Below are 27891 nucleotides of genomic sequence, written 5' to 3' on the forward strand. Positions count from 1 at the left end.
TAACAGAATACCGACACTAATAGTTAGTACATAGTATGTAGTACAGAGTATACAGAGCACCGGTAGCCGATCTACTGTTGCAGGGAATCTCGATCTTAACAGCAGGACTTGCCCATCGTTTGTCCAAAAAGCACGCAGGTTGAACGGCAACATGACGGTTATGAAATATTAGTAATGTACCGACGAGTAAAGTGTTACCGTTATGTTACCCAAAAATATCCTGCTTTTCCAGCAATGTCGCCGTAAGCTAGCCGTATTCAGCTAGCCCCTGTTATACAATTACAGAACGTAATTTCCATCACGACGTTGTCAACTTTCACGACACCTGAGGCTTCACAGCGATACATCCCGATTGGTGGCTAATGAACCTTGTGACTCAGTATCATTCTTCATTAATTAAGAAATTGTAAGGCATTACCAGGTATCTCATGTATGCGGTAGTCAAACATACGAACCTCTTCGCCGTACGTACCTCGGAGGTCGGCGTAAACATCAATATATATATACGTTGATACATCCTGCCTATCGCAAGGTCTACATCAACCACCTAGCACACAAAGCACTACCCAGGTGGGCAATTTTCATAATCCTAGTTCGATGAGTGCTAGCTCCATAGCGTTGGAACATTTTTAAACACTGCCCAATACCCGAGAGGCCTAAAAACTAAATATCTAATTTCAGGAACCTGAGACTACATAGCTCCCTCATTGGAATACTTTTTGCAATGTTCAAGATTGGATGAGCTTTTACTACCTAGCCTCGCAGATTCTGAAGCGTACAGCTTGATATCTACTTAGGTACGGTCGGAGGCCTTCAATGTTGCTCACCTCGTGCTGCAATTTCGTTGAGACCTTTGGAATTCCTCAATTCCTCAACTTTCGATGCGCTTCTCGTGATGCGCTCAATGTCTCTGCCTACAATTTACGCGAACTTCTAAATATCGCGCTCCGGCTGATGTACGTCGACAGGCATAGATTGTGCGTACGCTCGACCTTACCATCATTCCCGCGCTATATTATTTCGGGTTGATCTTGAAGCGCTGTAGGGTTATAGTTCATTCTACCGAGAATGTACGAAAATCGAGTTTGACGCTAAGGTATACGTAGAATGTACTACGTAGTAACGAATTTGACCATAGCCACTGAGCGCGGGCCGGGTTTATCCCGACCTATAAGCGACCAATAATACAAACCTCCATCTTAACGACCAATAGTCTGTACGTGGATAGGATGTTAGGATCGCAACGTTACGGCGCTGTTTTGGTTGTTGATCCCAACGCGTTGCGGACGCGGCTGTATCGTACCATTATAGATTACATGGAATACCACACGCATCGTAAATTCTATCAGCTCCGCCAATACTGTGTAAGATAAGGACGTAATGGCGGGKAACACTCGTACGCTTTCTCCCTTCGCTCTTTAATGATAATAAACATCCTCTGAAAACGCTCAAAGAGTTAACGTTCATCCACAACGGCATTAGTCATGCCTGGCCTACCGGTGTCCGACGACCACAACTGTTATCCAATCCTATAGATTGACAATATGGATGATCCCGTCGCGCGCTGCAGCGAGAGATGTGATGGTGGTGGCGAAGCTGCTTCTCAAGCATGGCGCTAGAGAGACATCATGTGCAATCTCGCACCTGGGAATTGAGGGGTCGCTGAAAACATCGGCCGCGGAAATAAGTACCTAGTACAGCCTTGTGAGGCTTAGATAGGTAGTCGATCGATCAATAAGAGTAATTTCCCACATGGACATCTTGAAATTTATCATCACTAACATACGACGTACAGAGTCTGCCCACCATGTCACTAACCGATTCCGAGGATTCCGATGCTGTCTGGATCAGCCCAGACGATATTCGTGATTTCAACGAAGATCATATACTTCCCCTTCCCCCGGATGAACTTGAAAATATTAGAACCTGGCTGCAGCCTACACCTTATGACCTAGAGCGATCTGAGTTTTCAAGACATCTGGCGTCGTACCTTCAAGGCACTGGCCAGTGGTTGTTATCCACAAGAAACTACAAAGAGTGGCACCAAGGCGTCGATAATGGCCTCCTCTGGATCAAGGGTATACCGGGGTCAGGGAAGTCCGTCATGGTTGCCTCGATCATCCAACAGTTGCGTGAAGAGAAGGTACCCGTTCTCTACTTCTTTTTCCGACAGATTATCAATGCAAATCATGAACCGGTTGCCGCCCTTCGCGACTGGCTTTGCCAAATACTCCCCTTTAGCCCGCCCTTGCAGGTTAGGATGAGAGACGAATACCTGCAGGAGAAACGCAGTATCGATAGCTTAGGTATGAGCGACCTCTGGAAAGATCTCAAATTTGCTATGTCTACTTTTCCCAAGGTCTACTGTGTCACAGACGCGTTGGACGAAATGGACCAAGGCAATGATGACTTTCTTCACGCCTTGGCCAAACTGGGTCGATGGCGCCCTGCAAATGTCAAAGTCCTCATAACCTCCCGCCCAGTTATTGCGGTTGAGTCTCCGCTACGGCACCTCGGTATACCTCATCTCCAATTGCAAGATCGACTTGTGGACATGGACATTGCTGCCTATGTGCGATACAGATTGCGGAACTCGTCTATTCCCCACGAACACTGGAACCTGATAACTGGAGCCGTACCCGGTCGCGCAAATGGACTGTTCCTATATGCGAAGCTTGCAATGGATGCCTTCGTCGATCGCAGTGCTGATGTTGAGCTGGTACTCGAGAAGTTACCAGCGGATCTGAACGTGATGTATAACGATCTATTGTGTGACCATGCCAAGCGCTCGAACGTTCCAGACGAGTTTCAGCTTCTTGTCTTGCAGTTTGTTACCCATGCAACTCGACCTCTCCGTTTACTGGAACTCGCTGAGATGACTAAAACTTCATATGTTCCATTCCGGAACTACACGTTGAAAGAGATCAAAGACCTGGTTCGAGCTGCTTGTGGTCCGCTGTTACAAGTCCTGCACGATGAGACTGTCTCTGTTGTTCATCACTCATTTACCGAGTTTCTCAAAGGACTCACGCGCTCAAAGCATTTGAACGATGCGGGCTACCCTATCTTGGAAGTCGGCCCAACCAACAAACGTCTTGCCATTGCATGCATGGATTATCTTACCTCTGGATGCTTGGACGAGATTGAGGTCAAGATGCGCAGTGAAGCGAATGATCTTTATGGACCTAAAAAATCCGAACAAAGTGACAGCAGGCTCCGGTTTCCATTCCTCGAATATGCAGCTACTAATTGGTACATCCATGTCCGTCGCGCAGTCTTGGCCGGTGCAGATATGTCATTATTTTATTTGTCACTCGACAATTTTTTTGCCAACAAGCAGAGATTTCTTAGTTGGCTGGATATCGACTGGCCAGAGAATACGATCCAAGGCCTCACTCCACTTCATGCTGCTGCTCGCATTGGATTGACCGAGTATGTCAGACACTTGCTTCAGGAAAGAGATGCTCAACCCAATGTCAAAAGCCATCGAGGCGACCCCCCTCTCTATTGGGCCGCTCTTAGTGGGCATGCGGATGTCGCGCAGGTTCTCATAGACAATGGAGCGGATCCGGATGGAGAGGCAAACCAAGGATATAAACCTCTTCATAAAGCTGCTAGCTGTAACCAAGCTGATGTGGTTAAGGTTTTACTTGTAGTCGGTGTGAGCCCACTCACACCCAAGACCAAAGAAACCCCTGGCAGAAGATGTGGCAATGCACCGACGTCGATCGGTCATACCCCGTGGATGTACGCTTGCAAGAATGGAGGAATTGAGACACTGGCCGAGTTCCTGCCTTATATCAAATCTTCTGAGCAGATGCTACGAGGCCTTTTTTGGATGACAGAATCAGGACATGCGGTCTGTGTCGAACTGATCCTTCAACAGCCAAGCCTAGACGTCAATTCCAAGTACCTAGGCAAAACAGCTCTTTTCCAAGCCTGCTCGGAAGGGCATATAGATGCGATAAATGTTCTTCTCAAAGTGGGAGCCGATCCCAATGTTCTTTGCGATTACTCCGTGGATGCAGTTGACGATATGCATTTCGCGGAAATGCATATCCGATCTAAAGACGCGAACCAAAGTGAACAACCACGGGGTTACACTGCTCTGCATGCTCTATGTGGAATTAACAGCAGAATGCCACGCATAAGGTCCGCTGGAGATCGCGCACTTGGCGTTCGACTCCTCCTAGAAGCTGGGGCAAATGTTCATTTGAAGTCTCCAGATGGTAAAACTGCCTTGCATTTTGCCTGTTCAAATGAGATCAAGGTGGTGAGACTTCTGTTGGATGCAGGTGCAGACCCCACCGTAGAAACGAATGATGGGAGCACAATAATACACACTGATGGATCCACGGATAAGGAACTGCTACCTCTGCTGTTGGGATCGGGCCGTGTTGATGTCAATGAGCTAATGACGAAAGGACGGGAAAATCCTCTATTCCTTCGGCTTCAGGGACATTATCCGGAATCAATCATTGAGCTTCTCAAATACAAATTAGATGTAAATAAGGCAAGATCAGACGGAAATCGCCCTCTACATATTTCTTTTAGCTCGTGGTCATTCCGTCCTAAGAATATTGTTGTTGATGCCCTTCTCGCAGCCGGTGCTGATCCGAACTTGCAGAATGCGAAGGGTGAGACGCCATTACATCTACTGGGACATTGCGCCAAGCTTGAAATAGTCTCCAAGCTTGTGAATGCGGGCGCCGACCTTGAGCTTCGTGATATGGAAGGCCAGACAGCTCTTTTCAAGAATGTCATGACCGACGACCTAGCCAGTGACAAAGTTACGCTTTCCAATATTCTGATTGAGCTAGGCGCTCGGCTGGACACACGGGACAACAAAGGCAGGACTCTATTTCATCAGGTTGTGCTCAAAAGGCTTGGTAATTTAGAATATCTCATGTCGCGAATGGACTTCGATCCTTCTGTTGTGGATGATAAAGGAAATACACTTTTTCATGAGGCGGCATCAAAGAAATGGCAATCTGAGAAATTGGAGATATTCATTCATCTGACCAAGCTGGGTGTTGATATTGACAAACCCAACAACCGTGGTAAGACCATTTTACACAAGATGTGTGCGAGGGAATGCAGACGCTCCAGCTGGAACCCTTCTGTGAAGACCGCTTTCGACTATGTCCTTCAAGAATGTAAAATCTTGAATCCTCGTGACATAAATGGAATCCAACCCTTGCATGTTGCCGCCGCTGTCTCCGAGGTTTATGTGTTTAAGCTTCTTGAAGCTGGGGCTTATCTGTTCGGGACCACGAATGAGGGCTTGACGGTGCTTCACGTTGCAGCTCGGGCTCGAAACCCTGGTGTTATTGGCGTAGTTCTTCGAAGGCTTGCTGATCTGGAAGATGCTGCATTCAAAGCATTTATCAATCAGCAGACTGTGGAAGGGAAAACAGCGCTTCACTATGCTTGCCTCGCTGGTCGATCCGAAAGCGTTGATCTTTTGCTGGACGCTGGCGCAGATCCTAATTTACCGGGCAAGGATGGGTACACGCCGCTCAGGACATGTGCTGATTTTGAAGTTGAACAATCACGGTGGAACATAGTTGTCCAAAGGGACGATCACCGAAAGGGTCGTTTTAAAGCACAAAGTCAAGCACCAAGACAAGCACAAAGAGCGATCAGTATGCTACTACATAGCCACGATCTGCCAACAACTGTTGACGATTCCGGGAGGCTCAATTGGCGTAGCCATAGTATAAAGCAGGAGTCAGCTTCAACTCATCTCGACGGCATTTTGAATTCTTTGGTTCTTCACGGGGCAGATATTACCGGGCATGAAAGCTCTCTCCGTGAGGCGGTCCATACTGCCATACTTCATCGTCGAGACTATACCGCTAAGTGTTTGTTAAGATTACAGTCTCGTTTTGTTCCTAACATGAAGTTAGATGACGATGGCTTCGTTGCCACGAGGTCTCGCTTGGAAAGTGAAAGGTCATCTTTGAGGCAGGAGAATTGTAACAACAATCGGCAAACGAATGATGCAAACCGCCGTGCTAGAAGAGCTTTTTATCTCACTAAGCTACTGGGTCTTCGTCAGTACGAAATGGTGAAAGAAACGACGTCAGACATGGACGTTTTAGATCTTGAGGCGTTTCGGATGTTCGGTGAAATTTCTCTCTTGCATACCCTTGCGAATTTTGGCTTGTCAGATGTTCTAAAGTCTGTCTGTACCCGTGCCGTCGCACTGAAGTTTGATGACCACGAGTGGTGCAACGAAGCAGAGGCTGCAAATCGTATGAACAGACTCAAGATAGAGCCACTTATTATGGTCGCGTGCAATCGGGAAATCCCGAATATGGCAGTGCTGAGATTCCTTGTCGAAGAAATGGGTGTTGACGTCAATGCAACAAGCAGAAAAATTATTTTCCGTGATAATGGGAAGCGCCGCGAGTTCGTACCAGGCAAAAGCGTACTGCATGATCTTGCCGAGGGCAACAGTTGGTGGAATGTACATGAGGCGCTGCCTTACCTGATGCAAAAAGGAGCTGATCTGAATCTGCGCAATGAGGTTGGGGACACTCCATTGCACATTGCTGTGGAGGAAAAAAGGTACAAAGGCGTCTTCTACAAAGAGGCTATAGAAGTCCTTTTGGAAGGCGGTGCAGATGCCAATGCTGTGAATTACCACGGGGAGTCAAGCCTCTCAAAAGCTGGCACTGACACTGGGCTGATCAAGCGGCTTCTATCGTACGGTGCTAAGATTTCCCCAGCAGCCATATTCTCCGCGATCGAGCTCCAGCAAGTTGAACTTTTGGAATTTTTTCTTGCTCAAGGAGACTTTGCAAATCTAAGGCAGCCTGCGTCTGAAAGCTCGGAAAGAAATGCAGTACACGTGCAATCTGTAGTTCCCACATCTGAGAAGTACCCTTTATTTCATGCAGCGTTTTACACAGTTCGAGACATTAGAGGGAGAGAAAAGGATCTTAGCCCTGCACGAATAAGCATGATGACAGCGCTCCTTCGCCATGGGGCAAATCCATACGCCACTTTTGTCAAGCTTCATCGGGTCAAAAATAAATCATTCAAAAATGACGTAAAAGATGAGAGTGATGCAGGAGTAGAGTGGAAATCGGAAACGTGCACCATCATACATGAGATATTGCAGAGTGGACGGGTAGTCGAACCCCTATTTGATCTTCCGTCTCTTGAGCTTGAAACACGCGATGCCAAAGGCCAAACATTGCTTCTGGCTGTTTCCCGCGGCCCAATAAAGCGCCTTGAGGAACTGATCACCCGTGGATCGGACGTCACCTCTCAAGATCATGAAGGCAGAACTATTGCGCACAATCTCACGCAACATCAACCCACAGAAGAAAATTACAAGTTCCTCAAGACTCTATTCAGTCACCACCCGCGTCTGATCCACATGACTGACAACGCCGGTGATACTCCGCTTCATTACGTACTGAAAGCAAAGGAAATACGCCTTGACTACATCGATATCTTGGTCGCACACGGTGCCAATCCACTTCAACCAGATTCGGACGGCAACACAGCTCTCCATTTCTTCGCCCAGAAGCCTCGCACTTACCAGTCACGTATTGAGCAATTTCAAGAAATGGGTGTGGATATTAATGCACGCAACAAGATGGGGGACTCCCCCATCTTCGGGTATATTGCACACGGCTGGCTGAGAGCTGGAGGACAATCTGCGTATTTTTACAACAAGGGACACGAGAACCATGATGATGTTCACTATTTACGATATTTCCAGCAAATTGGAGCTGACTTTTTCGTACGTAATCATGCAGGATCGTCGCTCCTTCATGTTTTGGCCGGCCGAAAGTTGAATGTTAGTCCTTTCATGGACAAAGCAGAGATTACAGTACCGATCAAGAATGTTGTCAACTGGTTTGAGTTTCTTACGGGTATGGGTCTGGATCCTATGCTCGAAGATGCTCAACAGCGCACTTGTTTAGATGTCGCTGCCGCTTGTGAGAGCGAACATATTCTGAAATTGTTTCAACAAAAAGCGGTAGAATGTGATTGATTGGTTGGTTCATTTACTTAAATATACATGTATCTTACCTGGGTGGCAAGTGCATTTCAACAAGCCAAAGTCAACATCAACACGTCAACAGTAGTACTAAAGTTTTCCGGGATGGCTCTGCCAGTCGTTATTGGAATTTTTGTGAGCGACTAGCCCTATCCTAGATGCGTATAGTTTCTAGATTGAGCTTAATGGAGCTACATAGGAACCTCTACGTCGCCAAAGACGTCTCATTTCATATAAGCCTAAGAGACTAGTGACTAGTTGCACTGTCATCTTTCATGGGCTATGGTAGATGAAACCTATTCTGTCTTTGGGTTTCCCTGATATTTCTCCTTCAGCCGTTCAACAGCAAGCCGTCCCAAAGTCTCAATCGTGCCTCCGTTCAATATTTCCAGAGTACTCGCTTCGACCTGTAGTCTCTGGCGCAACCAGTTCCGGATTTCGACGATCACGAGGGAATCTACTCCAAGAGTTACTAGCGCCTTGGTCACGTCAAGCTCCTCTAGCGGTTGTAGCATGAGATTGCAGATATTGACACCGATCTCATATGTGAGGAAGACCACGGCCTCTGGTTGATCCAACACGGAGGTGTTGGATTGGATCTGAGCTATAAAAGCGGCTATTTTGTCTTCATTGCCTCCATCCCCTCTGTCTGTACCGTCTTCGAAGCGGGCAGCTTCAATATTCCGGTAAATGTCTGCACGTCGATCATGCTTCCAAAGTACGCGGTTGCTAGGGTCGTCCATTGGCTTGGTGGAACGAATGCCTAGTGTTAGCTGGCTCCTATTGTAAATTCCTGGACCACCTCGAGTGGCTTCAAAACCCGCTTCAACAGGAAATTGTTGGCAAATAGACAAATGGAGGCATTCGAAGAAGTCTGCTTCAGACATGAATGGCATACCAGCCCCGCGGAGGTAGTCCTCGACTCCTCGGTTCTCGCTCACGTATCCGACGTCTGCCATTGCGCCGATGTTCAAGACAGAGGCAGGAAGTCCTTGGGCATGACGATACTGGACAAAGGCATCCTGGAAGGTGTTTGCTGCCGAATAATTTGCCTGATGAGCCAAGCCAAACGTACCGGATACAGATCCGAGGATGACGAAGAAATCGAGTTTCGTGTGTCGTAGGGCTTCGTGAAGGTTACAAGTACCATTGACCTTCGGCTTGATGGCGGTGCTCCACTCATCATGTGTCATGCTCATAAATGGACTATCATTTAGTACCATCGCCATCTGAAAAACACCGGCAATGGGCAGATTTATTTCTTGCACAGCTGCTTTGACGTGTTCCAAGTTAGTGACATCGGCTTTTGCGACGTGAACAGAGCATCCCTGGACTTCAAGTTCACGGAAGAATCGTTGATGTTTTTCGGACTCCCCGGCTCTTCGAGATAAGTAGAGAAGGTGGCGGGCACCATGTTCGACGAGGTAAGTCGAGATGGACTGTCCTAATCCTCCGAGACCCCCGACAAGGAGATATGTCCTGTCTTCTCTAAGCATCAATTCGGGTTGCATTGGGAACACAGAGAGAGCTTCAACTGTCGGCAGGATTTTGACAAGGAGCTTTTCTTCTGTCACACCGTGGTGTATAACGGTAGAGATCTTTTCAATCTCATCACTGTCAAAGACAGAATTGGGTTTGATAGGCTGTATATGTCCGTCGGCGTAGAGCCCAATTGTTTCACTAAGGAGCCTAGTCCAATGTCAGTATAAATCAAAATTACATCTTTGCTTGTATTGCGGGTATGGGCTTATACCCTTCATATAAGTCTTGGAGAGCCATGGTATCGACACCGATAAAGCTTCTATTCCCAGCGAATAGGTCGATATCTAATTGAGCGCGACCGACGAAGTTATGCTTCCCTAGTTCAATCATCTAGACAATAATATTAGCCTGCATTGTATGGCTGTCGATATATGATCCTTGTACCTTTCCTCGGGGTGCAACACATTTCCATGACGCGTGAAGCAAGTCGCCCGATAGTGAGTTGAGAACGACGTCCACGCCTAAGTTTGCCGTCATGCTCATCAACTCTGGCAAGAAAGATGTATTTCCAGAGTATAGTATGTGATGGCGAGGGATATCAAATGAATTTATTAGATATTCTGCAGATTCATCGTTGTCCACGGTGCAGAATATCTTCACCCAACAGTTAGCGTCCCATCCCTCAGTAAGGGCTTTCGAGGTTGAGCTCACCTCAGCACTAGCAATCTGTGACAGCTGAATAGCGGCTAGACCAATGCTACCGCAAGCAGAGTGAATCAGAATACTTTGTCCTTTTTGGAGATTTGCGACCTTCCTGATTGTATAGATAGCTGTGCAGAATGACAGGGGCATAGTCGCTGCGTCTTCAAATGTTAAAGAGTCAGGTATTTTCGTCACCTGAACTGCTGAAACAGTAACTCTACTGGAAAGGAAGCTTTGCCCGAGGCCCATCACCCGATCTCCAACCTGGAGCGTCCGTACTTGGGTCCCAACGGCTGCCACCGTACCAGAGCCCTCCAGTCCAAGTAAAGAGTTACCTTCTCCCGAGCCCTGTGAGGTATGTCAGTGATATATGTACATATATTGTGCCAAAGTGGGCGGATATACGAACTGGCTCAAGCGAGACGCCTGAACAGGCAGGGATGATAAGAACATCCTTTTCACTTAGGGGTCTGGGTGAATATGGAGTCCAGACAATCTCCTTCAAGCCTCGAACTCGTCTCACATCTAGTCTCAATGGTTTTTGAGATTTATCATCGGATTCCGCAAGCTCCTTCGAAACCTGTGTCCAATGATACCTACCAACATAAACAATGCCATTTTTCAAAGCGTACTCCTGCTCAGGGTTCACCGACGAAGCTGTATCCTGGAATTTCTCAAAGACCTTCACGATTATTTCAGCATCTCCGTGCTCTAAATGATCAACTTCCAACGTGGCCATGACAGGAGCTAGCTCTGCTCGGATGCTTCGCATGAAGCCCAGAGTCAAGCCGTAATCTGGATTCTGTACTCCGATTTGAGCAGATCCCATTACCCAAAGCAATCGAGAAGAACCAAGATTCCCAATCAACCTCCGAAGAGACTCAAATTCATCGGAAGAAAACCCGCTAATGAATGGTGAATCTACCTCAAGAAGTGAAATAATGTCTTGAAAAACAATCGGTTGTTGGATACCCAAGAAGCACGTGTCAATATGATAGCCTTTCTGGCTCAGTGACTCTTTGACATGTTTAACTGATTCAGAATCAAGTTGACTTTCACGGAGCAACAGAGTAGCACTCCTGAAATTGGTAGTGGTCCGGACAGGTGTGGCGATCATGTTAACCCCAATATGATGAATACGGTCAGGATCGTCATGTACTAAACATTCAATGCCGGAGAATCCAGCGCTACGTAGTTCCAGATCCCACCTCCCAGGAGATATTATCGGCTCTGTTGGACGCTGGTCCGCCTCTCCAAGCCACCAACCCGGCAAAGGCCCCATGATGAAATTGACCATCTTCGCCACGGAAGGTGTGTGCTCTTGAAGGAAGAATCTCCCACGGGAATTCAGCAAATTGCGGACATTTCTCAGCGTGGTTCTCAGAGTTTCCGTGGCATGAATCACATTGGAGGCGATAATCAAGTCATACGTCTCTAGCTCGAATCCTTGCTCCAATGGATCCTTACTGATATCCAAAGTCTTAAACTCAAGCCCAGGATAGTCGAAGAATCTCTCCTTGGCAGCCGAGAAAAATCCGGAAGAGATATCGGTGAACCTGTCAGGTTTGGAGTCAGCGAGTGGAAAGCCAAAAAAGTCGTGGACTGCGAAATTGGACTTACGTATAGTTGGCGTACATAGGCTCTCCATTGAGGGAGGTTAGTGCTTGCAAAGCTATCAGAGTGGTACCTCCAGTCCCCGCCCCGATTTCCAAGACACGCATACGAGGGTTTGTATGGCCAGCGGTGACGAAAAATTCCGTAGAATCAATCCTATCGCCATTCATATCATATAAATTCGTTAATCCGTTATCCCGCAGGTAAACGTCGAGGATTTCTGTTTCTCCGTTGAACACTCCAACACAATTATTTAGCAGACGAGTGACAAGCTCAGCAGCGGGCTCGAATTCGGTATCCTTGAGTTGTTCTCGTATCAAAGAAATCATCGCCAGCCGATCGTTTCCTGAAAGTTTCACAAGATCATTGCTGTTAGTAACAATTCCGTTATTTCCCAGGTGTCCTTCTTCGATGATCTGATCGATCCAGCACCGGAATTTCTCAAAATGAACCGCATTGGAAGGACAGCTCCGAATTCGCTCTTGAATCTCGAGCATACAAAGAAAAGAGTAAATCTCTATGCGCCGAAGTTTCTCGGTATCTTTCACACGAGCAGTCATCAAGCTATCAATAGGGATGAAATCCAAATCTGGTCTCCAATTTAATCGCGCGGCGGCGATTCGGGCATCACTGTTTTGATCCTGCTCCTGCTGCTCAAAAATAGACAATTTACATCCCTGGATAGAGAGGAGGACCTCATCATTCTTAGATATAGTGATATTGCCTTGAACGTTTCCGGTGTTACGAGGAAGGGTAACAGCCTTGGCCATTGCCTGCATTGGAGCATGCTCTTTCGAAGCTGGCTGGATATATAACTGCTCGACTGCAGTGGGAAGAAGAGCGTTTTGAAATAAATAGGGCCGACCATCTACAGAAGCTAACCCGAGAAGCTGAAGACATTGATCAATAGTTGTCGGGTGGAGGGAATAAGCCGAGCTTGTCGTTGGTGGCGGGTCTAGTAATGCGACAGATTCTTTCTTGCCTGGCATTGCGGACACGCTCCGTAGGGCCTGAAAGTTTGGCCCATAATGCAGACCAATCCGGGTAAAAATGGCATAGGGGAAGTTAATCTCACGGGGAAGCTGGGCAGGATTTTCAGGGACTTGAGGCTTTGCCATTTCATTGTTTTTACCTCCTTTTGCCTGTCCATCGCAATGCTTTGTCCAAGTATTTCCATTATGCGAATATATAGAAAATTCGTACCATTCCGAGCTACTAGCGGTTGATAATTTCAATTTCTTAAAAGTTGTAATCACCTCTACCGTTTTGTCATCATTTAAGATCATTGCAGTTTTGATGTTAAGATAGCGGATGCTGAAGTCGTCGGCCATTGTTAGCTGTCGAATCGCCTCACCCACCATGGAAATATATCCAGCGCAAGGGAATACGACATCACTGAAAACTTTATGATCTTGAAGCCAGAGTGTGTTCTTCAGGTTAAGCATATTACGCCAAGTGGGCTCGAAGTCATTGCCTTCAAGAATTCGCGACCCGAGAAGTTCATGAGGCGCGAAGCTTCGGGTTCTCCATTCCTTCAAAGCTCGATTTTCAACCCAGTGAGAGACATCATGCTGCCATGGATAGACTGGGAGATCTGTCAAAACCTCTGCCCCAGGGTTTAATTGTTTCATGTCAATATCTACTGTTTGCAAGTACAATTGACCGCATGTCTCCAAGATGCTTTCCACGGAGTTCTTGCCCCGAATGAGGGTGGGCAAATAGCTAAGTCGTCCTTTTGATGCTGTATTCTGAAAAATCTGCCTTAGTGGTCCTGACAAAGCAGAATGAGGCCCGATTTCCAAAAAGACATGATCTGTTGCCTGCTGTGATCTGATCAACGCTTTGACCGCAGGGAAGAACTTGACCGGCGACTCCAGATTTTGTCTCCAATACTCGGCTCCAAATACTGTCGCTGGTGTGGACACGCCTGTCACACTTGAGAAGAATGGGATGGCTGGAGTCTGGGTATTCAATAAAGGCCGTAGGTGTTGTTCGTATTCGGACCCCAACTTGAGCATGTGATGAGAATGGTATGCCATGCCATCCGTTTTCAGTAAACGGACGAAGACATCCTGGTCATCAACTTTCATCTGCTCAATAACAGTATCTAGAGCTTCTCTATCCCCCGATAAGGTGACACTGTTTGGGCTATTATCGCATGCAATCGACACGCCGTCTTCAAGGTAAAGAGTAGCCTCCGCTCGACCCATACCGACAGCAGCCATAGCTCCAGTACGTGTGGAGCGGAGTGCACAGCGACCTCGATAATATGCAATGGTAACGGCTTCATCCGCTGTAATGGCACCCGAAGCGTACGCAGCGGCTATCTCCCCACTGGAGTGGCCAACAACAGCTGCTGGCAAGATACCTATTTTCGCCAAAAAATTGACCAAGGCTACTTGTATTGCGGTGCATAATGGCTGAGCAAACTCTGCTTCGTTCAGGCGACTCTCATTTTCCGGTTTGAGCATTTCAGTAATCAAATCCCACGATGGTGGATGAGGTAATCGAGCGAGAACCTTGCCAAGATGAGAAAGGTCATCCTTGAATTCTGGATAATTCTTCACGAGATCTTTCCCCATTGTAGGCCATTGTGCCCCTTGACCAGTGAAAACAAAATTGAGTTTAGGGACCTCTTTGAGCTTCTCGGACATGGAATAGATTTTTTTGGTTCCAGTGATGCAGAATGCACGGGAAACGAGATGTGTGCGTCGACACCCAAGCGTATACGAGAGATTCTTATTCCGCTCCGGATGGGCCGCGGCATAGTCTTGCAGCTCTGATGCTCTCCTCTGAAGCGACTCCGGGGTATTTGCAGAAAATAGCAATAATCTGGGGGGAGGGGGAGTAGGCACAGTACTGTCCTCTATTGAATCGTTCAGACGAGCCTGAATGCCATGAGACGCGGCGGACTCAATAATGACATGGGCATTTGCGCCAGTGATACCAAAGGAATTGACACTGATGCGCTCCGGCCGGCCAGCCGGCCATTTTGTTGGCTCTAATGGCACGACTAGATGCGCTTCATCAAATGGAATCTTAGGGTTAGGCGTAAAGAAATTTACCTGAGGCGGAATGATTCCTTGTTCGAGGATCATCACAGCTTTGATTACGCTAGTGATACCTGACGCTCCCTCTCCATGACCAACATTGGCTTTCACACTCCCTATATACGTTTCCTGATCGCCTCCAAATATGCCAGCAATCGCCTGCAGTTCGAGGGGGTCACCACTAGGAGTTCCCGTGCCATGGACCTCCACAAATGGCGTGTCGGCAGCATTATTCGTTAGTCCTGCAACCTTGTAGGCTCGTCTGATCAGTCTTTCATGAGCCAAGGGGTTCGGTGCACTGATGCCTGCGCTTCGCCCATCGCAGTTGACGGCTGTGCCTCGAATGACTGCCCGGATCGGGTCCTGGTCGCGTATGGCGTCACCGAGCTTCTTGATTAGAATGGCATTGATGGCTTCACCACGAGCGTAGCCATTAGCCGATGCATCAAATGTACGGCATTCGCCAGTTGGAGATATAACACCCGCCTCTGTCTGAGCTATCGTGCAAGTTGGGGTGATGATTAGATTCGTCCCAGCAACAATGGCTGCGTCACAAGAACCCTCACGAAGTGATTGACAGGCCTACGGGATCACATTAATTGATTCCAAACTTGTTCCCTTGATTTCAACCTTTCACGTTACCTCGTGGAGACAGATCATGGCAGACGCACAGGCAGTTTTGATGGTCATACTGCTTGCTATTAGCCGAGTGCTCGCGGCTGAGGAGCGCTACTAGCTACTAGCATCTCTTACCTTGGACCGTGCAAGTTGTATTCATATGAGACTCGGTTGGATATTGCAAAGTCTCCTGCGCCAGAGACATTCAGCATCCCTCCAGTTTGCTGGGGGTCTTTCGCCAATAAATCTAGCCAATCCTGGGAGACCTTATTAGCCGAAATCAAGGACGCCAGAACAATACGGAAAAAAAATAGACCTACATCTCCCCAAGTTCCCACGAAGACTCCAGTGTTGGAACCTCTCCAGTCCCGCTGACCGGAATTCTCCATACATTCCCAGACCACTTCCAATAGCATGCGTTGTTGGGGGTCCATCTTCTCTACTTCGGCTTTACTCATGCTAAAAAATGACGTGTCAAGACGGTCCAATCCATCTGAATCATCCAGAAAGTGTCCACGTTGAACCACAATGGTGCCTGGTCTCTTGGAGGCCGAATAAAAACCGGCAGTGTTGTATCTACTTGGCGGTATTGGGCCACTGGTCTCCTTCTTATTGACAAGTAGCTCCCACAGTGACTCGGGCGAGTGTACCCTACCAGGCAATCTTAAGCCCATACCTAATATCGCAATGGGCTCATGAAGGACATTGTTATCAGGCTCAAAATGAGCATGCCCGTTCATTGCGGCCCCGTTGGAGGAATCATCCATTGTGAGATTCCGCATGAGTGATCGTCCGTGAATAGTCAACAAGAACAAAAATAATAGTGACAATAGAAGATCATTGCAAAAGATGCTATCCAATTGATTTTCGCAGCAACCCAGTAAGATATATCTATATATGTACTGGAGCACCGAAATAGGGATCAAAAGTTATTACGTCGCAATACCGTAATAAAAGAGGACGGTAATACATGGTATCAGCATAGCCCGAAACCGGTATTTACCAGTGGGGGCCCAGTTCCCCCGCCTGGGCCCCGTATAAACCTTGTGAGATTATGAGGTGAATATTTAACTGAATATTTATAATTGACCACGGCAAGTAAGAGCTAGACCTGGTCGCGGCGCTATTCCGAGTAGGACGCGGAGACCCTCTCGACTGTTATTTCAAATGACTCGCGAAAAATATGCCTTACCAATCCATTAGCTAATGACTAAGTAGGTTTGACGATAACTAAGCCAATGGGTTGGATAATGGACCTAATGACAGTCGAACCATCTTTCGGGCTTCTACTACGCACCTCTGCTATACGCAACTTTCATTTTGAAGCCTCCTTCAATGATGAAGGTCTACCAGAATGTGCAGTTTAAAACTCTCGACGGCATCTACCTTCGTGGAAGACTGTATGCGGCCGCCCAAAAAGGTCCAGCGGTAATTCTTTGTCCCGGGGTACGTTCATGTCCTTGTGTTGAGTCCACGTTTATGTAGTGCGGTATTTTGATTATCTTGCCAATGAACTAGTACAACTCCGTTGTAGACTCTTTTCCGGAAACTGTCCCAGAGGAGTTCCAAAAGGCTGGCATCACGGCTCTTTTGTATGATCCGCGAAATACAGGCAAGAGTGGTGGCTTCCCACGCAACGACATCGATCCTTTCAAGCAGGTAGAGGACTACTCAGATGCTTTCTGTTACCTGACCACTCTTCCCATCGTGGATACTAAAGCTATTGTGTTCTGGGGTATATCTCTATCCGCCGGGATTGCGCTGTCTGCTGCATCCCTAGACAAGCGCATTGCGGCGGTCATTGCAATTGCCCCGGTGTTCAAGTTTCTACCAGTTACGGAGAAAGATGCGCGCCGACTTAAGACTAAGATGATAAAAGACCGTGAATCCCAGCTGCTCCACGGGAACCCTCCCTATGTCCTGCCCATCGCAGAGTCCTTGGCTGAAATCCCCTTCAATTCACACGTCAATGCCAATCGCGGGGACGATGAGGAGCAGAGAAAGCGAGCGGAAGAACAGCAGATGCGCCAGCAGCAGGAGCGCTGGAAAGAAGAAGCAGTCGAGGCGAATCAAGAGTTTGACGAAAAATTGATTCATAATCCGTATGGAACGACTATCCAGTCTTATCATCGGATGTTCCTCTTTGAGTCTATCCCATTATCAATGGTAAAAGGTGTCTGGCCAACGCCCGTCATGTTTCTCACTCCTGAGAAGGACCAGATTTCACCACCTCAGCACCAGATCGAGGTGTTCGAATCGCTACAGGACCCTAAGCGTCAGGTGTTTGCGCCGGGCAAGGAGCACGTCTACGTGTTGGAGGGTTCGGATGTACCATTTTTGATGAAATTGCAAGTTGAGTTCCTCTGGCAAGCAGTGAGAGGCCGTCTGAAGGCTGCTACGTAGACCTAAATATAGTAATTTTGGATTAATTGGAGCTCAGCGAAACACACGAACTTGCTTAATCCAAAATCGTTGTGAATATTTTCCTCTTTCCCTTTGCCTCATTCTTCATAAGCAGAGAAGACTGAGATCCTGGTGAGCGATCCCAACTTTCCGATATCGCTCAAAGAGCTTCAAGATCCATCCGAATATAAGACGGAAATTGCGGCAGGCGCAAGGCTAATCTGTTGGGGATCACACTCAATTAGATGCACGGGCATAGTATTCTCCAATGTCATGTATCGTATAAAGCGACGAGATGTTGGTGCATCTCTTGACTACCAGCTGATACTTAGATGATTAATGTGTAGTGCGTACTAGCTAACAATAAAGCGACTGCCGCCAACAGTCTGGGGTCAACGGTGACAATTTACAGGTCAGTGAGGCGGTCACCAATTGTTCAGCTTGTTTCTGATCGCGGAATATATCCTCGATTCCGCTATCAGTCTGGAATAGAGTAGTCAACCAACGTACCGCAGTAAACATCTCCAGTACATGGGATGCTATTCTCTACTATTTTAGCACGTCTTGTATTTTAGCTTTTCTGGTCTGTATTTTTTGCTCCTCGTATTTAAAATAAAATACCGGACAGTGGATAATAACACTTGTTCCCGATATTACTCCGTACAATTATGCGGGTTATTTTCTAACATTGAATGTTCATTTAGTTGGTTTTTTCAGCCCATTGGTGCTAATTCGTATAGATTACTCACTGAAAATGAAACAGAGAATATCACTGTATATCACTCCAAAAGTGGCTACACATTAATAGGTCAACTAGTTTTGTATGTCAATTCACCGAATGCCTGAGGCATATCAAACCGGTTGTAGTTTTGTTTACGTATATACATGTCTCACCCGGTGAACCTGACATTTCCAAGTTTATTCACCTTCTTTATTTGCAGCTTTGATAACGCATCGTATATTCAAGATGGAAGGGATCAATATGTTAATTTCAGAAGTAGAGCCAATAGCAATCGTCGGCCTTAGCTGTCGTTTACCGGGTGGCGCGGACACACCAGAGAAACTTTGGGACCTGGTTCATGAGGGACGACAATGCTGGCAGGATGTTCCATCAGATAGATACAATTGGAAAGCCTTCCATCACCCAGACCCAGATACAAAGGGAACGCATAATTCGCGTGGTGGCTTCTTTCTTGATCAGAACCTTGCGGAATTTGACGCAGGTTTCTTCGGCATACCGGCCGCGGAAGCGGCCGCCATGGATCCGCAACAGAGAATACTCCTCGAGGTCTCATACGAGGCTTTCGAAAATACTGGGATGTCATTAGAGAGTCTCCGAGGTTCGCGGACAGGGGTGTATGTCGCGTTAGTGAGTCGCGACTATGAACGCCAGACCTACAAGGATCCATACCAAATCCCTAAACATCATCTGACCGGCTGTGGAGATGCAACGGCTTGCGGTCGTATTTCGTATGTATTTGACTTGAAGGGACCGTGTATGAGTCTGGACACGGGGTGTTCTGGTGGAATGGTGGCTTTGCATTTGGCTTGCCAGGCCTTAAGACTTGGGGAGAGTGATGCAGCAATCGTCGGAGGAACGAACCTGTTGCTGGGTCCGGATATGACAATTGCGATGAGTGCTCTACGGTATGCTCTACTTTTTCATTAGCGAGAAGGATCAATGGGTCTTTCGACTAATTGTTGTCTCTAGTATGATAAACGACGAAGGTCGATGCTATCCTTTCGACAGCCGCGGTGCCGGATACGGCCGTGCCGAAGGTGTTGCGGCTCTGGTCCTCAAAAGGCTGAAAGATGCCGTGAAAGATGGTGATAATGTTAGAGCTATAATTCGTAATTCAGGCGTCAATCAAGACGGTAAGACGAATGGTATTTTGCTTCCGAGCTCCGAAGCGCAGGGACAATTGACAGCTGCTCTTTATCGCCAGGTTGGAATTCACCCGCGAGAAGTTTCCTATGTTGAAGCTCATGGAACAGGAACACAGGCAGGTGATGCAGCAGAGTTCAATTCAATCAAGCAAGTGTTTGTGGATATGGAGACGCAAAGAGACCATCCGCTGTTTTTAGGATCAATCAAAGCCAATCTTGGGCATTCGGAAAGTACCAGTGGTCTTGCTGGTGTGATAAAGACGGTTATGGCCCTAGAGAAATCTGTTATCCCACCCGTTTCTGGACTAGAAATAGTCAAACCAAGTTTATACAAAATGTTGGAGTCTGGTGATATCATTGTAAGCTATTATACTGCCTTGCTTAGCTTGTCACTAACGTTTTACTCAGCTTCCCAAAGAACCTCATCAGTGGCCTCACTCAGGCCGTCGATTGGCGTCTGTAAATAGTTTCGGATTTGGAGGCACGAACGCGCACGTCATCCTAGAATCTGCCCCTGCATTGAGCCATAATATGAATTACGCAAATGGATGGGATGAAAAGAATGGGAATGGCTCTTATACAAGAATGAGGTCAGTCGCTGAGAAGCGATAATGAGCATTTAAGAGTATTTCCATAACTGACCTTTAATAACTTGTTTTAGATTCTCTGACGTATCGGAAAATCTAATAAGTCCAGCAGATGGGCTGGTGAACACGCATGATGATAGTCATGATAGAAATAAAGCACGAGTCGAGAATATTTCATCTCCCTCGCTGGATAAAGTTGAACCCCAGCTCTTCGTTATATCAGCTAAATCCAGGACCTCATTGGAAGGAGCCGTCCGGAATCTCAAAAATTGGGTCTCAAATCATTGCGCAACGGATGGAACAGTACTCAATCAGCTAGCAAAGACGCTCTCATCTCGCCGATCTCAATTCAAGTGGCGTTCGAGTGTGATCGCATCCTCACACTTAGGTCTCCTGTCAGGCTTAGAAAATGTCCGTACGACCAAATGTTCGCCTAAAAACCAGGTTGTATTTTTGTTCACCGGTCAGGGAGCCCAGTATCCTGGAATGGGAAGGGAGCTACTGGTTCTGCACACAAGCTTTGCCCAATCTCTTTATCGGTCACAGGATATTCTGAAAAGTCTCGGGGCTTCCTGGAGTCTGGTCGATGAAATCCTTTGTGAGGAGTCAAAATCGCGAATCAACTCGAGCGAGCTTTCCCAACCAGCAACAACCGCCATCCAAATTGCCCTTGTCGATATGATTTTGGAGACCAATGTCCGACCAGCGATGGTTCTTGGGCATTCTAGCGGCGAAGTTGCCGCTGCCTACGCTGCCGGAATTCTGAATCATAAGGATGCATTGACAATTTCATATTATAAGGGGTTTGTATCCGGCTGGTGCAAAGAGACATTGCCATCAAAAGGAGCAATGCTGGCAGTTGGCCTTGGGGAAAAGGAAATAATGCGATATTTGCAGTCATGCCACTCCGGCCGGTGCGTGATAGGTTGTGTCAATAGCCCCTCCAGTTTGACACTATCTGGGGACGAGTTGGCAATCATGGAGATACAAGAGATGCTAGACAAAGACTCAGTTTTCAATCGACGGCTTAAAGTTGATATCGCCTATCACTCTCACCACATGAAAGCCATCTCAGATAGGTTTCTACAATGTCTGGACGGGCTAATGGTGAAGCCACCTCAAAATTCTGTCCGTTTCTTTTCTTCCGTAACCGGATCAGAGGAGTTTTTACCTCTTAGTGCGAAGTACTGGGTAGATAATCTGATATCCCAGGTACGCTTTGCTCCTGCACTAGAGACGCTTACGCGCATGCACTTTGAGTCAAGTTCAGAGAGTCTCGTTCTGCTAGAAATCGGACCACATGCCGCTCTGCAGGGTCCAATCCGTCAGATCTTGACCTCCGCAGGGCCCAGATCAAGCAAATGGTTATATAGCCCTACTTTGGTGCGAAATAAGGATGCCCATGTGGCTGCCCTTGAAATGGTGGCAAGTCTCTTCGAAAGTGGCATAAAAATTAATATTCCAGCAAACTTCTCCCGTCCAGAAAATTATTGTCTACAGCTCAGGCTTCCTGTGCTTTTAAACCTTCCTCCGTATTCATGGGACCACTCCAATCAGTACTGGCATGAAGGCCGCCTGAGCAAGGAGTACCGCTTCCGACAGCACGCTCCTCATGACCTTTTGGGTCTCCGACTCACCGGGACAAGTACAATAGAGCCGATCTTTCGACATATTCTGAATGTTGATGATTTTCCGTGGCTGAAAGAGCACATCATTGATGGATTTGCGCTATATCCCGGATCAGCGTTTCTATGTATGGCGATTGAAGCCATGCGACAAGTCTCGAAAGACAGAGGAGAGAAAAGTGAAATATCTAAATACATTTTCCAGGAGGTATCCTTTTCGAAAGCCTTAGTTATCCCAGATTCTCCCGCTAGTATCGAGGTTTTACTCAGTTTTAAACCCTCTCAGTCATCATCAGAAAGGCTAGATATTACATGGGAAGAATTCAGAGTCACATCCGTTACTGCCAACGGGAAATGGAACGAACACTGTCGTGGGTTAATCCGCGCTGACTACCGCTCGAACCTACTGAGGGATGTTGTTGGAGGAGCTGTGGGCCTAGATTTTAAACCGTCACTTGCAAGGGAACGATTGCAGGCCATGAGCCAAGACTGCTCGGAGAGTGTTACTACTGAAGCTATCTATGATGAGATGCGTCGCAACGGGATCGACTACGGTGATGCATTTGCTATCATTCAAGACCTCCAGCTCGGAGACCACCAGGCGTTTGGCAAGGTCAAAGTTCCCGAGATTGGAGCTTTGACACCGTCCCAGTACATGCAGCCACACATTATACACCCAGCTGTTTTTGATGCTTTTATGCACATTGCGCTACCCCTTTACCACCGACATTGCAGCCAAGGTCCTGTTATGCTGGTGTCTATTGCAGAGGTCTCAATATCGGCGGACATTTTAAACAAACCCGGGGATGATCTACTCGTAGCATGTCGGTTGACTGAAGCGGGACGGAGGCAAGGGTCTGTCGAGGTATCAATCTTGCAAGAAGACTTACAGGGAAACCTGAAAGAAGTTGGGCATCTCTTGCAGGAAAACTTTTGCGCTATCGGAGAAGGCGAATCCGCGGAGAATGCGCCATCATCTAGGTCATCATCGGCCGGATTCCCTCCACCCTGCTACCACTTAGAATGGGTTCCAGCATCTTGGGTCCCGAAAGTACATCAAAAGGACCATGTAATGACCATGAAAAGAGTCAGTGTATTCTGTTTCTCCGATAACGCAATTGCGGAGTCCTTGGCGAAGAGAGTTTCGTCTCGCCTTGGGGTCAGATGGGACGGTCGCAGTTGTGCTGTTGTCCCACAAACTCCAGACTCAATGGATCCAGAAAATATTCATATTATATTCATTGATGAGAATAGTTCAATGTCAACACTAAAGGAGTTATTTGTGGCTCTCTCCAACCTCAAGTCAGTTCTGTGGGTTAATATTGCAACCCCCAAGAGTCCTAGTGTTGGAAGATACGTATATGCCCTCGCACGAAGTGTACAACAAGAAGTGGAAGGCTATAATGGTGTTGTGCTAGACTATCATCTAGACGCATCCTTAGAAGAGGAGCTTCAATTATCTGACGTAGTGTTGCAAGTTCTGCTCAGATGTTTTGTGGACGCTATTGATCCGGAGAATCCCATTGATCGTGAATATGTCTATTGGAAGGGCGATCTGCTTGTTTCCCGACTAGTACTACACAATTCATCCAACGAGTGGCTAGATGCTAAAGTCAATGGCAAAAATGTCGAGAAGATCGCTGCTTTTCATGCGGATGACAACGGGATCAAGTTAGACTTCAAGACGCCGGGATTGCTTGATAGTGGATTGTTTGTCCCAATAGAAAATAGCGCATCAGACTTGGACGCCGATGAAGTTCTAGTGAGAATATACGCGCACGCGGTAAACCAAACGGATGTTCTGATTGCATTGGGACGTGGTCAATCTTCGGATTTGATGGTAGGCGAGTTTTCCGGCGAGATTCTAGCAGTTGGATCCCTCTCATGGGATATTTACAAGCCTGGAGACAGAGTCTGTGGATGGGGAGCCCTACCTTATGCTAATATTGCGCGAGTCCAATGTCATCGCGTACATCGCGTCGGTGGGTCTATCTCATTTGTGGAAGCTGCATCAATCCCCCTGGCATTTCAGACAGCTGCTCATGCCTTAATGAACATTGCACAACTTGGACCATCCCAGAAAATTCTCATTCACGGCGCTGCAGGTGCGATTGGCCAAGCTGCTGTTTCTATCGCTCAGTATTTAGGGGCAGAAGTCTACGCCACGGTAGGTTCTAGCGAGAAACAGCAGCTTTTAATGGAGGATAAGAATATTCCAGGAGCAAGAATCTTCTCAAGTATGTCAAACACGTTTTCAGACGCTATTCTGAGCCAGACAGCCGGAAGAGGAGTGGACGTAGTTCTCAACTGTTCGTCTGGAGACTTGAATATGGAGAGCATCTCGTGCATCGCCGATTTTGGATACTTGATCGATATTACGAAATCACGGAAACCATTGATATTCAATAGCCGCGCAAGAAAGAACATTACTGTTTCATCTGTTGATATGGAGCTGTTAGCAAAGCGACGGCCCACCCAAGTCCAGCAGATGTTCGCAAAAGTGATGGCGTTATATGAGGGGGGAAGGTTGACGCCAATCACACCTATAACAACGAAGTCAATCACGGATTTTGCCAACGCATTTAGACACGTTCAAGGCCAGCACCATTATGGAAAAACTGTACTCAAGTGTGATAAAGAGGTCTCCGTCAAGCAAATGGCCCGTAAATCGAGTCCTTTGCGTCTGTCGGCAGATGGGGTTTATATTGTCCTGGGAGGAGATGAGACTCTTAATCATTCTCTCTGCATGTTCCTTAAAGACCATGGAGCCATAAGTATTGTGAGTGTTATGTTCTTTGGGAATGCTATACAAGCAGACTCCAATGACTGGTCTGCATTCGAGAGAATTCGATTGGATATAGGCAATGAGACTGGGGTGCCGATCGTCTTGTCTTCCAGACTGGGATTGGATAGGGTGTCCGTGATGGGGGTTTTGTTTGTTGAAGAAATTTTCAAGGCAAGTAAAAGTTTCATACCTATGTAGGTACCGTTGGAAAGATGTTTCAGGTCACTAATACTATATATAGCCGACCTCACTGAGTCAGACCAATGGACTTCAAGATACCAAAAAAGATATTGAAGACTTATTCAAAGATGTTCCTCTCCAATTTTTCATTACTATCAGCTCAATACATTGCCTGATCAGTCCCAAAGGACAAGCAATCTGTCCCACGGGTAGTCCATTAGTTGGTTGGATGCCAACATTGCCGCCAATCCCTAAGAACTCCATGACCTTACGGTTGGGGGGTATTATTGGTACTGACTTCCCCGGTGTTGGAGTTCAACTCAATGACCCAGTTGTTGCTGCTACAATAAGTATGCCTGACCTACATAGAATTCTCGAGTACTGTATAAGACGGGACGCACGACAGGACAGCTCCAGTGATTTGTTCGTCGGCTTGAAAAAAATCACTCGTCACGTCAAGAATCCCGTTTTCAGCGCTCTCAACGACAAAAATGCCGATGGCGAGTCTCGAGACACAAAATTGAGTCCGACCAGTATTAGTCAGCGGCTCGCAGACATAGAGACCCTGGATGATTTGCACACGATGGTGATGGCGGCTCTGGTCGAACAACTGGCTTCACTCCTGGCCTTGGACCCCGATGACATCCAAGTGAGAGGAGCCGCGATAGACATTGGATTAGATTCCATCCTAGCGATCGAATTTAAAAAGTGGGTGGTGAGAACGATACAAGCACCGATTCAGACGTCGGAAATCTTGGACGCACCGACTCTTACACAGCTGACCCAGCTCATTGTGCAAAGGTCAAAGCTATGCCAGAGTTTATTACTGCCGAGATCGAGGAGTGAGGATTTTGGTCGTCATTATGAGGCTACGGCTACTCCTAGTCCTAACGGACACCCCTTATTAATTCCCGTCAGTTGTTCCACTGACACTAACGAGAATGAAAAGGGGTTGACTACTGATTTACTCCCTGCACTCCCTATTCCCGATCTCAAAGTCATTATTGAAAGACATCTTTCATATATGCGCGCATTTGCGACGGACGAGGAATTTAGAAACACCTTGGAAATAGCCGCAGAGTTTCAGGCCACAGGCAGTATTGGAAAAAGACTTTATGACCGCCTGCAGGCGATCAAACGAGCAGACCCGGATAATTGGTATCACGATCTATACTTGAGAAATCAGTATCTCGCACGCAAAGGTGGGTTGGCACCGTATATGAGCTTTTTCTTCACGCATCCAACAGCTCCAATGCCGGGTTCGCAGGCCGCGCGTGCAGCTATCGTCGTATCAGCTGTGATTGAGCACAAGTATCAGTTAGACAGGAAACAAGTCAAGACTCGATATATGAATGAACAGCCGCTATGTATGGATCTCTCCAGGTACTTATTCAATGCTTGCCGTGAACCCAAAGCTGGCTTAGACGTCATGCATCAATATTCCAGGAACGACTACTTTATAGTTCTGAGGCGTGGGCATGTATTCAAAATTGACTTCCAGGAACTTGATAATTTTACGCAACGAGAGCGGTTAGAGTCTATTTTTGAGACTATTCTTGATGCTAGCCTCGGAAATGTGGACTGGTTGGGACTGCTTACTGCAGATGACCGTAGATCATGGGCAAAGGTATGCATACAGGCACATCCTGGAACCGATCTTTGAAATCAAACGACTGACCGTAATCATAGAACCGCGAGGCATTTGTGAATTTCAGTGAGGCAAATGCGGCCTATATTCGAACTATCGAGGAATCCGCATTTCTGGTTTGCCTGGACGATGGCAGCCCAGAAACGGCAGAAGAGCGAGGCCGCCATTTCCATTTCGGAGACGGATCCAATCGATGGAATGACAAACCAATTGAATATGTAATCACTGCCAATGGGGTTTCAGGCATTGTAGGTGACCATACCGGACTGGATGCGGGAACAATCCTCGACCTGAATCAGAAGATTTCGGAACAAATCCGCTGTTACCAGTCACCGGAACCATCTCAGAGAAGCTTTGCTAGGATCCCTGTGATTCTGAAAAAGATTACATACACCGAAGTCCCATCGAATATCGCAGCCAACATCGAAAAGGTGCGGTCCGATTATCAGAAGGCCATCGCTCTGCGAGAACATCGATATCCGCCTTCCCTTCCTTATGGAGCTTTATTTATGAAGACACACAAGATCCCAGCGAATAGCGGGGCTCAGCTTCTCATCCAGCTCGCTGCTCGATACTACTTCGGGTATATCAATCCATGTTGGGAGACAGTCCTGCAATCCAATTTTCAGAAGGGCCGCGTGGAGCTCAACCAGGTGGTGACGACGCAAGTAGCTGCGTTCATAAATGCGGCCGCCGATGATTCCATCACCTTGTCCACTTGCAAGAGATTATTCATTGAGGCTGCGCGCACTCACTCGAGTGCCGTTTTGAGTTGCACAAGGGGTAATGGTTCAGACAGGCTTTTGTCAATACTTAAAGAAATCCTTGAAGAAGGCGAGGAGGTCCCTAGACTTTTTCAAGATCCAGTGTATCAGCGGTCTCGGCCAAGAAAGTTTTGTAGTAATTGCTTTACGTCTGGCATGGCAGAGGATGGGTGTTGCCTGCGTGATGAGACTGGGATTTGGGTACATCATGAGGTCCAACCTGAACAGTGAGTTATCATGCGATACACATACCCCATTTTACATGACAGAGTAATGATTAATGGGATTAGAGTCAAATTTTCGATTGTTGGACCTACCGGAAAGACCTCTGAGTTCTACAAGAGCTTGGTTAAGGCTGGAGAAAGGGTGAAAGAAATACTAAATGCATAGAATATGGGCATTGAGCAGACAAGCTAGAGTCAAGTATTATATACTAAATACTAAAAGAGTGGTGCTTTCTGATACCCTTTATAATCACTTAATAAACTTCAAGAAGGCATAATATCAGTAAAACGTTCCCACCCTG

The 27891-nt window shown here is 47.1% G+C and overlaps 4 protein-coding genes across 4 annotated transcripts; 3 read left to right on the forward strand and 1 right to left on the reverse strand.

Annotated features, from left to right (window-relative positions):
- Positions 1 to 1807: 1807 nt before the first annotated feature.
- On the forward strand, positions 1808 to 8014 carry BHQ10_002022 (uncharacterized protein; the record flags this gene model as incomplete). Its single annotated transcript, XM_040874123.1, has 1 exon — positions 1808 to 8014. One exon carries the CDS (start codon positions 1808 to 1810, stop codon positions 8012 to 8014), a length of 6207 nt encoding a protein of 2068 aa, XP_040730527.1.
- Positions 8015 to 8316: 302 nt separating this feature from the next.
- Positions 8317 to 16253, reverse strand: BHQ10_002023 (uncharacterized protein; the record flags this gene model as incomplete). Its single annotated transcript, XM_040874124.1, has 9 exons — positions 8317 to 9709; positions 9774 to 9892; positions 9947 to 10156; positions 10214 to 10552; positions 10614 to 11760; positions 11825 to 15450; positions 15511 to 15559; positions 15622 to 15743; positions 15807 to 16253. 9 exons carry the CDS (start codon positions 16251 to 16253, stop codon positions 8317 to 8319), a joined length of 7452 nt encoding a protein of 2483 aa, XP_040730528.1.
- Positions 16254 to 16821: 568 nt separating this feature from the next.
- BHQ10_002024 (uncharacterized protein) lies at positions 16822 to 17889 on the forward strand (the record flags this gene model as incomplete). The annotated part of the gene is made up of 2 exons (XM_040874125.1): positions 16822 to 16932; positions 17005 to 17889. 2 exons carry the CDS (start codon positions 16822 to 16824, stop codon positions 17887 to 17889), a joined length of 996 nt encoding a protein of 331 aa, XP_040730529.1.
- Positions 17890 to 18856: 967 nt separating this feature from the next.
- BHQ10_002025 (uncharacterized protein) lies at positions 18857 to 27755 on the forward strand (the record flags this gene model as incomplete). Its single annotated transcript, XM_040874126.1, has 7 exons — positions 18857 to 19536; positions 19601 to 20135; positions 20185 to 20366; positions 20438 to 24967; positions 25323 to 26580; positions 26643 to 27592; positions 27656 to 27755. The coding sequence occupies 7 exons, from the start codon at positions 18857 to 18859 to the stop codon at positions 27753 to 27755; spliced, it is 8235 nt and encodes a 2744-aa protein (XP_040730530.1).
- Positions 27756 to 27891: the final 136 nt, after the last annotated feature.

The sequence above is a fragment of the Talaromyces amestolkiae genome (assembly GCF_001896365.1).
Source record: "Talaromyces amestolkiae strain CIB chromosome Unknown scaffold2.1, whole genome shotgun sequence".
NCBI classification, from domain to species: Eukaryota; Fungi; Ascomycota; class Eurotiomycetes; order Eurotiales; family Trichocomaceae; genus Talaromyces; species Talaromyces amestolkiae.